The sequence below is a fragment of the Camponotus vicinus genome, unplaced genomic scaffold, assembly GCF_025532165.1.
Source record: "Camponotus vicinus isolate PSW18456_S1 unplaced genomic scaffold, iyCamVici1.0 SCAF_11, whole genome shotgun sequence".
Lineage (NCBI taxonomy): Eukaryota > Metazoa > Arthropoda > Insecta > Hymenoptera > Formicidae > Camponotus > Camponotus vicinus.
This window is the reverse complement of record NW_028141947.1, coordinates 10085688-10102467: the sequence shown is the minus strand read 5'-3', so window position 1 is coordinate 10102467 and position 16780 is coordinate 10085688. Positions and strand designations below refer to the sequence as shown.

Below are 16780 nucleotides of genomic sequence, written 5' to 3'. Positions count from 1 at the left end.
TATGTCAAATGTATTTAATCATTTATCTTTCATAAGTATGCATCATTTATATGAATCTTATAAATCTTGCTTATTTCAGGCACTATATTCTTGATTGCGCATTAATTATAAATTATGTATAATATATTCCAACAATATATTTATCCAAGAATATACATTACTCAGTATTGTTGCCGCATATTATGTATATAAAGATTGATTATATAAAAAGAAATATGCAAATATATCTGATATTTCTTGTAATGAAAATTCTTGACAAAATCTAAATTATATTTTTAGCGAAAATTATGTAACAAAATATTGCAGAGATGTTGCAAATTGATCAGATTTGACTTTATATGGAACTTTAAAAGTGTAAATAATTAGCAAGACAGTATTTCTCGATTTTTAAATGGACTTAAATTTAAGATAACTTTAATTCATAGTTGCGACAATTTTTAATATCAAAACTTAAAAATATATACAATATATACTAATTGAGATCTTTTTCATCTCGAGAACTACAGCGTACATCCTCGAATTTTTGTATCTTCTCTTCAACATTCTGCACAAATGTGTAATTTGCGTAATGAACCGCGATCGCAAGAAGTAATCCTCGCGGCTTCTAGGAGTTTGCTGGCCAGTTTGCGTCACGCGACTTGGCAAAAGGGAGAGCACGAAGATGAGGAAAAACGAGGATAAGGGCAGCAGGGAAAGGAAGAGACGACGAAACAGTCCATTTCACCTGTTTCTCTTGCTCTCTTTCTTTCGCTCTCGTTCTTCGTCTACTTCCCCTCCCAGCCTCTTCAACTCGTCTCATAGAGGCGCATTCTCAGGCGATCCATTTCCAGATTAAACACGCGTAAAACTCTACTCTCATGCAGTACACACAAGAACTACGCTCCTCTCCTTTGCTTTCTTCCGCCTTCCCATTCCTCTCTTTGCGTTTCAGGTCTTCTCTTCCCTTTGAACATATAGAGATCTCGAATATTTCCTTCGCTCCACACCTCGGAAAGTAGATGACAGGGGAAAAGGCTCGCGTGCTATCATTTAAAATCTTTGTAGAAACGAATTCCTTGATTTCTAACAAACGGGATATATTTGCTTAATCGTACGCCATCTTGAGGAAGCCCATCAAAAAGCATTACACATTTTTAAAATTTACCAATTATACAATATTATGCACTTTATTATTAAAATGGATTAATTTTGAATAGGGAACAGGATATTTTCAAGCATTAACGTGATATACATTTCTAACAATTAAATTTGCTACAAAATTACGTTAAATATTCATTAATATTAATATTGATATTCTAGAGGTATTAATATTAATGAACACGAGATAAGGCATAAGTATAATAAATGTTTTAATGATATTTCCGTCACGTGATCTTATCAAAGTTATCGGCAACGTCTGTTTCCTTAACGGACCAATTTCCGGTTATCGGGCATGTTCGAGGCGAGGTCAGGGTCAGCCGAGATCGATGAGAACGACGTTAACGAGGCGTTGGATGCAGGCACGGACGAAGGTACGAGGCAAGCGTTATCGTTTAAGATGGGACGTGACGTCGAAATGGAAAGTACGAAGGGGGAATCGCGCGACGAAGGGGGAGGACGAGACGCGTGCAAGGCATTCGGAGCACAAAGCTCGTCGGGATGATGGGAATGTTTTGCCGAGGAGGGTGAAACAACGGCACGACTCGACTCGCGGAAGATAGGCGAAATGAGAGATACAGGGTGGGATCTATTGAGCTCGTCGTGCGGCTCTGCTACGCGCATATTAACACGTCATAATAATTACGAATGTAATCAGCGACGCGCGCGAGAGTTTCCTGAATCGCGCGTTTTGCTTTCACCACGGTTGGCCGCCTCTTGCTCCTCCGAGGAAGAGCGGACTCGCGCGATGTAGATGAAAGATCTTTCCCCGCGAGGGTAGAATAAAAGTTCGGAGCATGGCGGAAGTGAAGGGAAGGTTCTGCCAGAGTTTTCACGCTACGATATCTCGCTACGCCAATTTGTATAATGAGACTGAGACTCATTAAAAGCGAACAATGTTGACTGATACGAATGTAAATATTAACAAATGTACGATATTTTTAAATAGTATATTAAAAAATATAATTTTCGATTGATTAAAAATAAAAAAAATAAGGAAATTGTGAACACAAACAATGTAGAAATGTAGAATTATTATTTTAAACATTAGTAGTTTCTGAAATAAATGTTGTGTGACAATTTCATTGTCGAGAAAATAAAATTTCCCCTTATTTTTGACAATTAATACAATGATGCTGAGTGACTTTGGTCCCTAAATGTTGGATTTAATAGCACAGAAAATACAATATAGAGGAGCAGCAGTTTCCAAAGAGAAACATTATAATCCATTGTACAAGTTGGAGAACGAAGAGCGACGGAAAGTCTTAAGTAATCGTTAGAAAATCAATGGCGAGTTCTCAGGCAGTGTCTCACGGACAATGTGCAATAATCCACGTCGAGAGCCGAGGAGGCTGCAGGCTTTCCCACGAAATAAGCGGTTAGGCAGTCGGGAATTGGGGAACGTGTTCGAAACGCGGAAGTGTGTCCTCCATCATCGAAGTTGCAACTTGTCAGCTAATTGCATAGTTCGCCTTCTTGCCTACAAACATCCAAATCGTTACGAATACTTGGTCGAACTTGAGCTTTTCTCTTTCAATCTTTAGTACGCGTATTTTCGATTTGCACGATTATGCTTCGTATAATATGTATTATTTAATATATAAAAAGTTATATTTGTTAGAAATAACAATATTAAAAACGATATTAGAAACAATAATAATTATTCAATACGAAATAATATTTTCGAGAGATGAAATGATAATTAAAATATATAAATAAAAATTACAACATATTTAAGGATTTATTCGCGTGGCATTTATGCAATGGATTATGAAATAAATAATAATAATAAAGTATGTATCTTAAATAATTGCACACATAATTGGGAAAATACTTGATAAAGCAAAAATATTATGTCAGAAGCTATTATTATACTAATTATACGTTATCTGACAAATGGTCATTAATTTTGAGAAATCTTGACGCGTTTACTGGATCAGAATTCTTAGCGAGATATTCCGTCGCGGAATCAAAACACAAGTAGACGAGGATGCGTTGTTGTTCCGGTCGCTTAAATAATTCATAAGCAATATCACGCCGTGGGTCGCGGTCACGTCTCGGCTTCCCTACTGATTGGCTCGAATTTACGAGCCATTGTCGCCTGATTGGCCGCGCTTGTGCGACGGATGGTGGTTTCGTAAAGAAAAGCACTTTATCGCCCGAGAGCATTGACGCGCCTGGGCGAGCGGCGTCGCCGTCAGGAAAGAGCATGAAACGCTTTCGGTAATTCCTCTAAGGCTCGCCGTTTTCTCCCGTTTCTTCGTCGTCAACCACACTCCCGATTTAACCCCGTCGAATTCTTTCGTCCCGCACAAAAGCTCCTCTCGCGATATTCCAATAGAAATGGGAAACATTGCGCGCTCACTCTTTCTTTCTCTCTGTTTCTCTTTTTTTTTTCTTTTCCTATGTGCTCCCTTTTCTTTCTAACATTCGTTGCTCTTTGCGCGGTACTTGTTGGCGCCATTTCATCCGCGAAACGATATCTACTTCGACTAGATGTACTCTTGGATACGGTTATAATCCCTGTATCAATCGAATTTCAAATTGAATGTTTATTAAAAATTTATTCACGTTTTATTTTTAGATATTTTTATGATTTACTTAACATAAAAATGAGAATACTCAAGAACGTAGCGAAAAATTTCACTACTCGGAAGAATAGATTACTGCATAGTTCCAATTTTTTTATTTAAATTTCTTAGATCACGTTTGTTATATCCGTGTGAAATTTCGGCGCAACGTGTCGATGCTTCGAAACCATTCCGTAAACTCTCCTGAAGTTTGCACGATACCTTCTTCCGCGACGACGGCGTGAGTTTGCGAAGGGATATTATTATGCCCGCTACACACGCCCTCGCGAGTTGCAATTTCGGTTCGGTCTGGTAGACCTCGTTGCCTGTGACACTTTGACGCAAGCTCGGAGCAGAGAACGGTGTCCGGAGACTGTCTGTGCCAGGCAGTTATGAGTTGCTTAATTGTTTTGTCACTGTTCGTCCCGACCTCGTCGCGGCAGCAACGTTCTCGTTGTCGTCGCTGTCGTTTGTCTACGTCGCGGGGAGTTTCTCGAAATCGTTTCCGGAATAGCCACGACTTGACCCTTCAATAACTTGGACGACACACGAGATTCTGATATCGCGCAAAATCAACAGAGAGGATTGCATTGTTCGTTAAAGATAAAGTTTGCAGTAATCATAGCGGACCAGCAGCGAATTGACAGTGCAACTTGTCTAAAATAATTTAGTTTTCATGACCTTTGATAAACATGGAGACACATGCATTGTGCTTCATGATACATTATATTTTTATTTTTAAAAGATTATTATTATTTTTAACAGACTTTTTAAATTTGCAAATTGCGTAAAAATAGCAATTTCACAGTTTTTTTGATTCCATAATATAATCAGCTTTTATCGGAGTATTTTATTATAGTATATTATATTTTTCATCGTTTAAATTTTTTTCATTATGAAATAATGTATCGGATTATAAATAATTCTAATTTATATGCTTTGTGCAATAATTTATAATAATTGTGTAATTTGTGTATATTTTATATAGTTTGATACTTGCACAATTTTTTATGATTATGTTTGTTATAATCCTTGTTGCAATTATATATATATTATAACTCTCTCTTCTTGTAACATTTAATTATTATCTAGTCGTTTTTATATTTCTTCCTGCTCCACTGCTGTCGGTGTAAAAAGCCAGATGGCAACCGTTAAAGGGATACATCGTGCCGTGATATTGGCTGGCGCCGAATGTCGGTGACGCTGTCGAAAAGATTTCTGACAAGCGTTGTTATTAAAAATCTGAAGATCCGTGAGCTCGAGAAACGAAACAAGTATCTGCCTGAGAGAGTTTGTGAAATAAGTTATCTATATATATTTGATATTTAAAATAGAATCTTTCAAATTCAAAAAGTGAAACATTAGTTTATGCATTCCGCATGAATTGCATCGTTCGGATGACAATCTTGGTGAATTTTTCCAGTTATTTACAGTGATAGAAAAGCTTAAACTAGATGGCCCAACTACCTAATCAATACAAAGTCGAGTTAAAATTAGTAGCATAAATTTAACATTTTCTGTTTATGGAGCAGCAACCTATTTGAATTAATTTTTGTTTATGCAATCGACCCTTCTCGATGTGATGTTTCGTTAAATATTTCAATTGATACGATAAAACCGCATTAAGCTCTTTTATGCTCCTAGCGAATTTTCATTAGCGAAATTTTCTGGGGTTTTCGCTTCGACCGACATCGCAATAACGACATATTCGTCGCGCGGGAAAAATAATGTGCGCCGAATCGAAACGGGAGTCCATTTTTATCGGCCTATACATCTTGACGGTAGTCGCGGTGGAACTGTGAACAAGACGCAGAAGGGTCTTGGTACGCAGCTGGCGCGAATATTAAAAGCAATCGCTCTCAGTCCGGCGTAATAACTGACCGCCCGATAGTATATAGTTGTACTTGCAGTTGTACTCACCCGCGCTTTGCAATCCGCACTTGTGCGAACAGAATAATAGTCGCCGCTAGGAGTTTCTTTTTTATTTAGTTTGACACGTTTCATACAACGTGAAAAGTTACATATATATAAAGTTCCTAATAACAGCAAAAAATTAAAATTATTTAAAATACTGACTTCAAATTCTAGATATTGAAAATTCTTTAATAAGTGAATAATGCTTAAAAAGAAAAATTAAATTATGTTTCAAAAAATAATGAAAAGTTTTCTTTTACTTCATAGCTTGGATTTAATCCAGAATACTTGACAAAGGAAAAATTGCTATACATGATAATATTTTATTATATTTTAAGAAAGAAATTAAATCATTAAAGTAAAAAGATGGAATTATTAAAATTTAACACAAATTCAAAGTACAAGAATCCGATATTAATGATGACGCATTCTGCATAATTATACGTGCAGAAAATATTTCTTTTTCATTAATACAATAGCGAGTGTGTAAAGCTAAGCGAGGATGAAATGTACGAGAAATGAAACAACTGATGTTTCTTCATCGTAAAACTAGAAAAAAGCTCGCGAATGACAAAGGTAACATTTCGCTCAAAGACTTGAGTTACATGAGACGAATACACACGACATCCCTGAGCGTCTATAGATCTGGTAAAGTAAAATAAGCTAAGTATACATATATAAAGCTGAGTTACATCTTTCATTTAACTTTTATAGATTCTAATTTTTGTAAAAATACATGTATAAATATAAATAAAAATAATCGTTTTGAAATTGTCCTATAAAAAAAAGTTGACATTAATTTTCGTAAACTAAAAGTAAATTAGAAAGCATAATAGAATTGCAAAAATAATTCCCTCTTAATAAGCATTTCTGAAGATTGAATCTAAAAGAAATGAAATATTTCTTTCCATGGCTCTCTTAGATAGCGCCTTCGTTTTCACGGAGGCGATGACGTCGACGATGAAATAATGGGAAGAAAACGGGGGAAAAAAGACCGACACGGGTCCGGCACGGCGGAAATGATCAGTTGCAAAATCGCAGCCGCGTATTTGCCTTTAATTTGCCGAGTGAATTAACCGAATATTTGAGGCGGGTAAACGCTATACCCGTCCCATTGAGGTTGGGGATGAAAACGAATCGGCAGTGTCTGAAATTTAATAATAATTCTCTCGTCTCCGAATCCCTACATCGCCAAATATGACATCCCCGATGAATTCCCGCTGTTTCTATCGCCATCTCGCGAGTTCGATGTTGTCCGAACGGAGACTACTCGAGATAGAAATAAATTATAAGCACTCTCTTTGTTTAAATAGCTAACGAGCTGACGGAAAACCGCTTCGTGGAAATAGAAATATAGATAAATAAACTATATAGCTTGCCCAACCGATCGATCACAGCGTGATTCTTAGTTAATCGTGGTATGATTCTTAGCTTAAAAATATGCGAAATAAGAAATACTTCACACAACATGATTAAAACTCCGCAATGTTACAGCCTGACAGATAAACATATGGAAGATTCAATGAAACTAACTCTTACGCATTATTCAATTTTCAATTTTTAATAGTTGAAGTGCAAGCGCAGCCATTATATTAATTTTTTTAAATTAATATTTTTAGATTATAAAGATATTCTCATAAATAAAAAAAAATTGTATAGTGTAAGTCAATACTTACTTATTTTCCTTGTAATGTAAGCTCTTCGTCTGAAACAAAAAAAAAGAAAATATGATGATCGATCAATGTAATAAAAGTCAATCACACTTTAATAAAAGTTGAGTAGGTCTGTTACATATAATATTTCGTCTCCAGAAAAGCATTTGATAAATTTAATGGAAGGAATGGATTTACACACATTTCTTCAGATCATTACTTATTTTTAAGAAAGTTGCACTATTTTTCATTTCATTAAAATAATTAAAATAACAGCATTACTACAGAAAATTCTGAAGACATGAGAAAAGTAAAACGTAGAATATCGTTCCTTGACAATGCAAATGCTTCAATGCCAATTGCCCCGGATTCATGGTTATTTTTAAAAATAAATTTCATCTCTAAATGACGAATGGTTCACGTGTACGCAGCTTTGGAATTCTGCCGTCGTAATTCGAGCCGCAAATCGTTTGTTCCCTCGACGTTATAATAGAAACTTTAACGTTATACGGCCTCCCCGGCTATTTCCATGTCTCTTCTGTCTTTGGTACGAGCGCGCGGCCACATACCTCGTATAACAGTTTAACCAGCATTCGAATTCCTACGGAATTAGCGCGAGTTCGCCTGTGAAATTTCTCGTTCGCGTTATCCGCGGATGCAGTTGGCCGTGGGAGAAGCAACGAGAGAGAGAGAGAGAGAGAGAAGAATCGGAGGAGAGGAGAGAATTGAGGTTTCGGAGGGAGGCCGCTTACGCGATGGTGGCAGCGACGGGACACGCGACGGAAGAGGGAAAGGTGCGGGGGTTCGCGAAGAATGGCATCGTGAATTACTTTTCCAAATGCTCCCGATCCGACTCGAGGCTCTCCTTTCTACCGCGCCCCTTCAGGGTAGAAGCATCCAGGGGTAGGTGGCTCTTCCAATTTCCAGGCGTGCCAACCAGATTGAATTTCTATCGTCGACGACGACGACGAAGACGACGAAGACGACGACGACGGTTGGCGGCCGATCATTTCGCGAGATATCGGGTAACTGGGTTATGTTTGCGAAAATGGCTTCGAGCCTTTCGATTTTTCTCGGTAATGCTACCCTCTCCGTTCCCGATAATGTTCTCTTTCTCTCTTGCCAGTTTCCACGCGCCTACATTCTCTCCCGTCTCTATCTTTTCTCTCTAGGTTTCGTTCTTCCTATCTCCTCGTTACCAACTCTCTGTCCCGTCCCTGCAAAACTATCGTTCGGTGAGACGAATCAAATGAATGCGACATCGAAGGCTCTTACGTTGATCGATCGAACGGCTGCGAATTGTGTCTCGTTGACAAACGTTTATTACATCAGATAGAGAAAAATGATTACGATAGATAGCATCATTCTCCTTGATATTTATCACCGTACGATGCAATATGAATCTCAAGAATCCTAAATTAAAAGTTTGGATTGTAAAAGCATATTAATTACAAATATATTAAACTACGACTTGCGGAATAGCTATCAAATTATAAAGCAATCTATATACATTATCAAATATAGAGCTTTATAGATATTTAATAAGGAAGAAATAATAACTGTGAAATATAAATTTATTAAAGTATATTTTTTTTGCAAAAAATAAGTCTCTGATGATTAATGCACTCAAATTCTTCCCGTCTCGTTTATCCTTGCCTCTATAAACTAGAATCGTTGGTTGTTTCACTTTGTCAGTATACATATATATACATACATACACATATATATATATATATATATATATATATATATATGTTTGCATGTATATATTCGAACCATAGTTATAGCGTGCAACTTCGTATCCGACGTACGACATGCGCAGCGAAATCCGTTGCAAATAGCTCCTGCGGGTGCAGTAGCGAAGTTTGAAACGTACTCTTCCTTCATCCCCGCCTACCTTTTCGTCGTATCGGCAGGCGAGATCAGAAGAAGAGGTATTACCGAAGCGAAAGAACGATGGAAAGACTCTCTCGTCGTCGTCGTCATCGTCGTCCTCGTCATCGTTGACGACGATGTTGAGACGCCTCTCGTCCGGGAGCGTGCGAGCGACCGGTGTGAACTTCGCCGTAGGGGATTATGCAAACGGGAGTGGTTCCCGAGATCGGGGGAGGAGAGAGATAGAGAGAACCGCGTCGGGGTGGATGATGACGGTGACGGCGGGCGGGTTCTCTTGCTTGTCATTACCACGTTCGTGGCTTCCACCGCCCGGGGTGTCGGCCGCTCTCTGTTACGAGGAAGCTTGGCGCACGGGAATAGTAAAACTCGCCCCCTCTCTCAGTTTGCGTACGAGAATACATTCTCTTTTGTTTTTTCTCTCTTCTTTTTTTTTTTAAGTGGCGCTCCGATGACGCTCTCAAAGCTAATTACAAGCGTTCGCTGGAAGCCTCGCATCGACCTGATAAAATAATTCGAGATCGCGAAAGAGCGCCAGGTGAAGCAAATGAGAAAATCAGGATTCTATAATTTGTGAACGATAACAACGGAAGCGACAGCTCAGCCGTTTCGAGGATATTCATATCATATATTAGCTTCGACTTGTTTTTGTTTACAAAATAAAATCTTAAGCGATAAAATAGATAAAAATAGAAATTTATTTTTGTTAATAATATACAGGTAATATTTTTGTTCTATCATAAATATATGTTGTAAGTATTTGTTAAAGAATTATCACATTTATGACTTGTAATAGTTAGCGAAACAGTGGTAATATGGCATGACGAAACTCAAAACTAGGTAGTCACGTTTAACACTGAATGCGCGCCGAGAATACAGATGTTGTTTCATTTAGCATTAGAACAACTGGTGAAATCGGCTGATCCCTTCATCGTGTTTAAGTAATAGGATGGTATTTTCAGCAAATGCTGTTAACAATAAATATTCTTGTGGATTTCCGTGAGCTTAATGTTCATGATGTTATTTATCTCACGGTACTGTAAGTAATACAAGTATTATATATATAGAGTAGCTCATAATAATGTAACATGTTCATTAGATCCTTCGTTAATATATGTACAATAATTTGTCTTACGTCAATTGTTTTAATTTAAACAAACTAATTTATACAATGCCATTTCTGTTTCACATACATAAGAGATTTTTAAACTTTATCTAAATATATATATATATATATGCTTTTATTTAATAATAACTGCGCGCATAATTAAATTTAAATTGCAGACTTTTCGTTATACATTCACTCATTTTTAATAGAATTTTGTTCATATAACTTATTAATTGAAATTGTGAAAAGAAGAGATAAATGAGTCAAATAAATTATGATTTTATTTTAATCTTGGAACATTCTTAGTCCGTTATTACTGTACACAATGTCTATTTGTTGTCCCATCGCTTCTGTCTTTGTTTTAATCGCGTTCCGTTATTGTTATTATGATTTTGAAATTTTTAATGTTTTGTTTATTTTCTAACGACATCTTGAACATTGAAAAGGATCTTGAAAAGATCGAAACGTACGTATGTAATTTTAATTTTAACTGATTATTAATATATTATGTCTCTTTCTTAGAGTCGTTATTATTTTTTACACTTTAACATTTTGTGCCACGGTCTTTCAGCCTTTCTTTCTTATTACTTGATTTGGAACATTCTCTTTGATATGATGATTTCGTTTTATGAGATTTATTCTTAAATTTATTTGATTCATAACAGAAATGATTGATGGCAGAAATAACTGTTTAGATATTGATCCGATATTACATAGTATGTAGTAAATTGAAGAGATCTAGATAATAACCGTTAATAACCAGAATGATAGATTCGCATGGTCAAAAGGAAAATGTAGTAACGTATATAAAAAGTAGTTGAAATATAGTCATGTGATCCAAAACAGACCTAATCAACATAGTTCTATTCATTGATCGAAATCGGCAGTTGGGGAATTTGAGATTAGATCTTCGGGATTTGGCCAAAACGTTCGGAAATACACTGTATGGATATTGGCGAGGAATAATGGCTTTAAATTTGAATCTGTGATATATAGAATCTACTCATATCACTTTACAGTCGAGAGTGGAATATAGATCGTCATACATTCGCAAAAATATCACACATTTCGTATAAAAAAAATTCTAATCAAATTTCACAAAAATTTACGCTATTTAAAAAATAACTATATCATAAGCCATATATGCCATCAAATTATATATTATAAAATATATATATTTATGTTATTATAAATATATAAATAATCTATTCTCTTTATTTTTTGTATAAAATATCAATATTTATAATACACATTGAATATATTCTACATAATACTTATAATACATTGAAAATATTCTTGAATGTAATTTTTTAAAGTTTCTTTTATTCTTGCAAAATAAAATTTGCTATTTTATATATATATCGAAATTCAATTTCTTGTTAAATTTCCAAGTATCTCTTAATTCATTATTAAACATGTTACATTTCATTGATCAATAAATGTATCCTGTAAATTTTAAATGATGAGAAGCGATTGTCGTGAAAAAATCGATAAAGGAGCATTTGAGTCGGTTCACCGCGTCAGAAATTTACGTGGGTGTTGCGCCGGAAGTTCCTTGGTTTTTGTGGCGTATAGAGTTCCCAAGCCTTCGCTTTTTAGTGGAGCGCGGAACATAAGGTGCGCTTATACGTTCGACTTAGTCGATGTGTTTCATCTCCCTCGGGATGGTCCGCGAAGTGAAAAGAGGCGGAGGTAACCGAGAGTTCGGTTAGTCGACTCGGAGTTCTCGAGAGCACCTACTCTTTATTACTATGTAATTAATTGTAATGGGGATTTCAACTGGGAAAACAGTCCGGCGAGAGAGCTTCCCCTTTTGTACGTTCGTTCATTCTTGTTTCCTCCCTTTTCTCCGCGTTTTCCCACTGCGCTCGCGTATAATACGTATTTTCATATTTGTTTCTTCTCTTTATCCTCGCAAACTCGCAGGCGAATAAGATTTGTCTCCGAGTTTGAATTCGCATGTGGCGCGTAATGTTCTTTCCGAGGTTATATCGTCGCTGTAGCGAAATTCTGGGATTGCGAGGCACTTTGTTTGAGATTTATTATTGAGAAATTTAAATAAGTTGCCAAACACAGATTCTTGTTATTTTATATATATAAAACACTTTCATGTATTAATTAAATTTTAGATATTTTATTTAATTTCTTTGTAATTTCTCTGTTTTAGATCGACCCAAAGGTAGCATTTCCTAGGAGAACACATCCAAAGGTAAGAAAACTTATTATATTAGTATCTCTGAAACTTATTATATTAGTAATTCGCTGTTATTATAATTTGAGTCTCTCTCTCTCTTTTTCTCTTTTCATCATTTATTACTTAATATTCAATTGCACGAAAATTTTTGAAAATTTTTAAAAATATGACCAAAGCGATATATAATAGCATGAAAACTATTAAAGCTAAATGCTGAAATAACGGTATCATCTCTGATACTATCAATAGTTTAATCTTGCGAGCATCGAAGTATTAAAGATTGCCATTACGGATGCAAACTTTATCGGAAGCAATTCTAACGCGAGAAATCGAAATGGTTCGTCCATTTGCGAACGCTGACGTTTATCATAGCAGTCCCAACGACGTGGCGGAAATAAAAAATAGTGGGTTAACGAGAATTACTCGTACCAGGATTCGCCACTACGTTCATTTGAAACTCGCTATTTTTGCCGTGCGTAGAAAAAGCACGGATGTGGAAATGCGGCGGCGGTATAACAGAGGCAAAGGGGCGAGAGGGGCAACCGGGAAAGGGACGAGCTTAAAAAGTCGAATGATGACGCATTCGGAGGGCGTGATTGAAGAGGGAATAATAAAGCCGTCTCGTCTCTATGCAATAAGAGCAATTAAACGTAATTTATTTCGAAACCCGAAATTACTTCCTTGCTAGCTAGGTAATCGCGGCAACGAGAAGGGATGTTCGGCCGCGTCGAGGAAACGCGCGCAAAGGACGAAAAACTGTAAAGTGGGACGGGAGGAATAGAGCGCCGATAGAGCGAGCTGGATAGAGGGAATTGTACGAGTGCACGCATACAGAAGCGACAACGGTAAAGTGGCGAGAGAAATTTGCGCGACTTAATAATATAAATGCCACGGACGCGAATTACCGGCGAGTGACTGAATTGCGCTAATTTTAATTGTACTCTTTCCCTTCTCTCAGTGCGACACGCTCTTTTTTTTCGCCGCGGCTATTCCTCCTACCTTTGTCCATCGTCGCGTTTTTACGTTTTTACGACGCGTGCGCGCGGCAATCTCTCTTTCCAGCCCCATCGCTCGACCCCTCGCTCGACCGCCACCCTTCCAGCGTTTTATTTCGATGGCAGAATCCGAAGGGACATAATTTACGACGCGCGTGTGGCCGAAATCACGACGCAGCGAGTGTCGCCATATATATATATATATGTGTATATATATATAATCACGCGTCTCACCAATCGAAAAGTGTCAGGCGACCTGAAAGTGAATGAAACATTTGCCGCAAGTCGAGGAAAATAAATTTTTAAATCATGAGAGAAATAGGACAATCTTTTTGGCGTAGACTTGAAATCGGAACAAATGTCACTTTTATGTTGCATATGACAATCTTGTTTGGAAGTTCCGACTAAATCTCATCTATCACAAACGCAGAATATTTCAGTGCCAAAATTTCGAATCTCGACTTTAGAACTTTAGCTGCGAGAAGTAAAATATTCTTGGAATAAACATAAGAGATGGAGATAACTTTTCGACGCAGACAAGGTTTCAGAATGTTTTTAATATTAGAAAAATAACAATCTACGTACATGTATATTTTATATTTTTTTATGATTGTTTTTCTAATGTTTTATAATAGCGTTTGAAATGCATTTTCTCTCTTTTATTCTAATCAAAATTAATCTGATTGAACGATATTTATCTTATCTTATATTTAAAATCTAATTAGACAATATTATATTGCTTATAATGTTTTAATAAGCAATATCACAGTAGAATCTATGGTCGTGAATATAAATAGAATGAAGTAATTAATTAGATATGTCAAGGTAAAAATACTTAGATTTAAAACTTGGACTCTAACAATAAAATATTTCACTAAGAATAAAGTATTTTCTTAGTATTAATCAAAATAATTCAATCTCATATTGTATAATATAATCCAATTGATGACTTTATAATCGAAATTTCAGTTTCTGAAACTTTCAGGAATATGAAATTTATGCCGCAAGCCGTCTCGCAAACTAATGTGCGAATACATGGTGTTCGAAATAACACAACCGGTGCAATGCATGTAATATATGTAACGGATGTAACATATATGAGTTTACCGTTTTGGGAAACGGATATGAGACAAGGGAAGTGTAATTTTCATAAAATAACGCACCGACTTCTCCAAGCTTCACCTTTATTCCGCGCCTTCGTACTTCGTAAAGATTTGAATAAGTTGCATTACCCGCTTTGAGATTAGAAACAATACCAGTAAATTCTTCATGCTTGGTTTGATTTGTAATATTTGCGTAAATAGAAAATAAGATATTTATTTCACATCCTCAGAGATTGTATTAATATCCTGTACGCATATCTTTTTATAATTGTATGAAAGGAATACAACATATGTTTATTATTCTTTAGAATAAAGAGAGATGTGAATCCTGACAATTTTTGTAACAGTTTCTGTAACAAACTAAAATACAATGTGTAACGAATTTATTCATATTGCACTTGACTATGGCTCGTTCAATTAACTTCAAATGTCTCTTCTTACGTCATAAGAATGTGATCCGTTATTTTGCACGACTACACACGATGCTTTTCGACGATTAGGAGAGTCAAATTAATATCACTCGCTCGCACAGTTACACAAAGGAACATTTAATACCGCCGGTTCGTCAACACCTAAAACGCATGTTAGATCCGCTGAACTTTAGGAGGAGAAACGGTACCCGCTGCAAAGTTCATTGAAATGTCACTGGGTGCTCCCGCGCTCGTCGTAACAACCTTCTTGAGACCGCACGCCGGAAACGCTTTGTTACCGCACTTCCGGTCTGACGGAAATGGCGCAATGCGCTTCCGACACGGCGGAAAAGTAGCGACAGTCATTACCGAGCCCTCTCTTTTTTGCTTTACACCGTTCCTTTGCGGCGAACGCACGAAAAAAGGCTCCGGCAAGGATTTTTACCGCTTTTTGGGAAAATGGCAAAAGGCGTACTTCAGATAATTGTCTGGAAGTTTCGTAGCCAAAGAAATGAATACTCGCGGTTAGAGATCCATTTTTAATGAAGAATATACTTACCTACAATGCGGTGTATGCAAAAAAGATTGAATGAATATTTATTAAATGAAGTAGATATATCTCTCGCCCTCTCATCTCTGAGAAAATGTCGGTAAAATTAAATAATGTAATGCGTGCAATTCAATACGAGAAGCAATAATAATCGCGAAATACAAATTGCGTAACAGTCTGTGCGTGTAATTTAAAAAAAATTGCATTTTTAAAATATCGTGTTTTGAAATCTGTTTAATCGTGTATTCCATTTCATTGCTAAAGATACGAGCGTCATGAGTGCGTCCGACCGCGAAGGGGTACTTTTACGTAATTCAGTTAGGGTAGGAAAGCCCCGTTTGGCGATAGTACGACGCGATAACTCGCGTCGTAACCACGATCTAGAAAACTATGGCGAAACGAGGGATAAGAGACGGAAGGTAACTAGCGCGACGCATAAACCTTGCTGGCCATCGATGGCATGGCCTCCCCTTAGTCGGAACGGACGATAATGGCATCGCCAACCCCGGTATAATACCCACTTGTTACTGAGTAGTAATACGTACACGCAAGATACACAGACGTTATACACGCGGGAAGATATTACTCCAACCGCGCCGCAAGCTCGAGAGGCGAGAGGCAAGATAGAGAAAATAAAGATGCGAAGAGGGAAAAAAAGGGACGGAGAAAGAGACGGAGAAAGCGAGAGAAGATGTATCTTCGAACGACGCGCGTGAGAAAGAGAGAGGATGCGGCAAGGGAGAAGCCGATGGGACGGGTCAGAGTGAAAAAAAGAGAGCGAGAAAAAGGGTGGTTGGCGGAGGGAAGGAAAAGCCCAGGAAGAGAGGGTGGGAGAGCCGGGATAGTTGCACCATGTCTCGCGTAACGAGCTGTCGGCTCCCCAGGGTGTTCAAGCTTCCCTTCGCCCGCTTCTCTCTCACTCTCTCTCTCTCTCTCTCTCTCTCTCTCTCTCTCTCTCTCTCTTCCTCTTTCTCTCTCTTTTCCTCTTTCTCTCTTGTTCTCCGGCCCTCTTCGTCCACCAGCAACGTCTCTACCTATGTACCCTCGCAGTGCCGTCCCGTACTCCGCCTTTCACGAACTCGTTTTGTTTCCTCTTCGAGAGATATCCACCTACTCGACGCGACCGGGGCGCCAAGTATCGTCGATACCCAGCAGCCTCCGATCGCGCGACATTCTTCACCATCGCCGCTGCCACCACCGCGTCTTAATGTTATCTTATATGATTTTTTTTACTTTGCCTCTCGCGGAAGCCTC

The 16780-nt window shown here is 37.4% G+C and overlaps 1 protein-coding gene across 8 annotated transcripts in view; it reads left to right on the top strand.

The window, feature by feature from the left end:
• Window positions 1-16780, top strand: part of Rbp6 (RNA-binding protein 6) — a 620420-nt gene that overhangs the window by 380220 nt on the left and 223420 nt on the right. For all 8 annotated transcript variants that reach the window (XM_083081660.1, XM_083081663.1, XM_083081657.1 and 5 more), the window contains one exon: window positions 12442-12483. In XM_083081660.1, the coding sequence (XP_082937786.1) occupies window positions 12442-12483 (42 nt within the window). The remainder of the gene's footprint in view (window positions 1-12441; window positions 12484-16780) is intronic.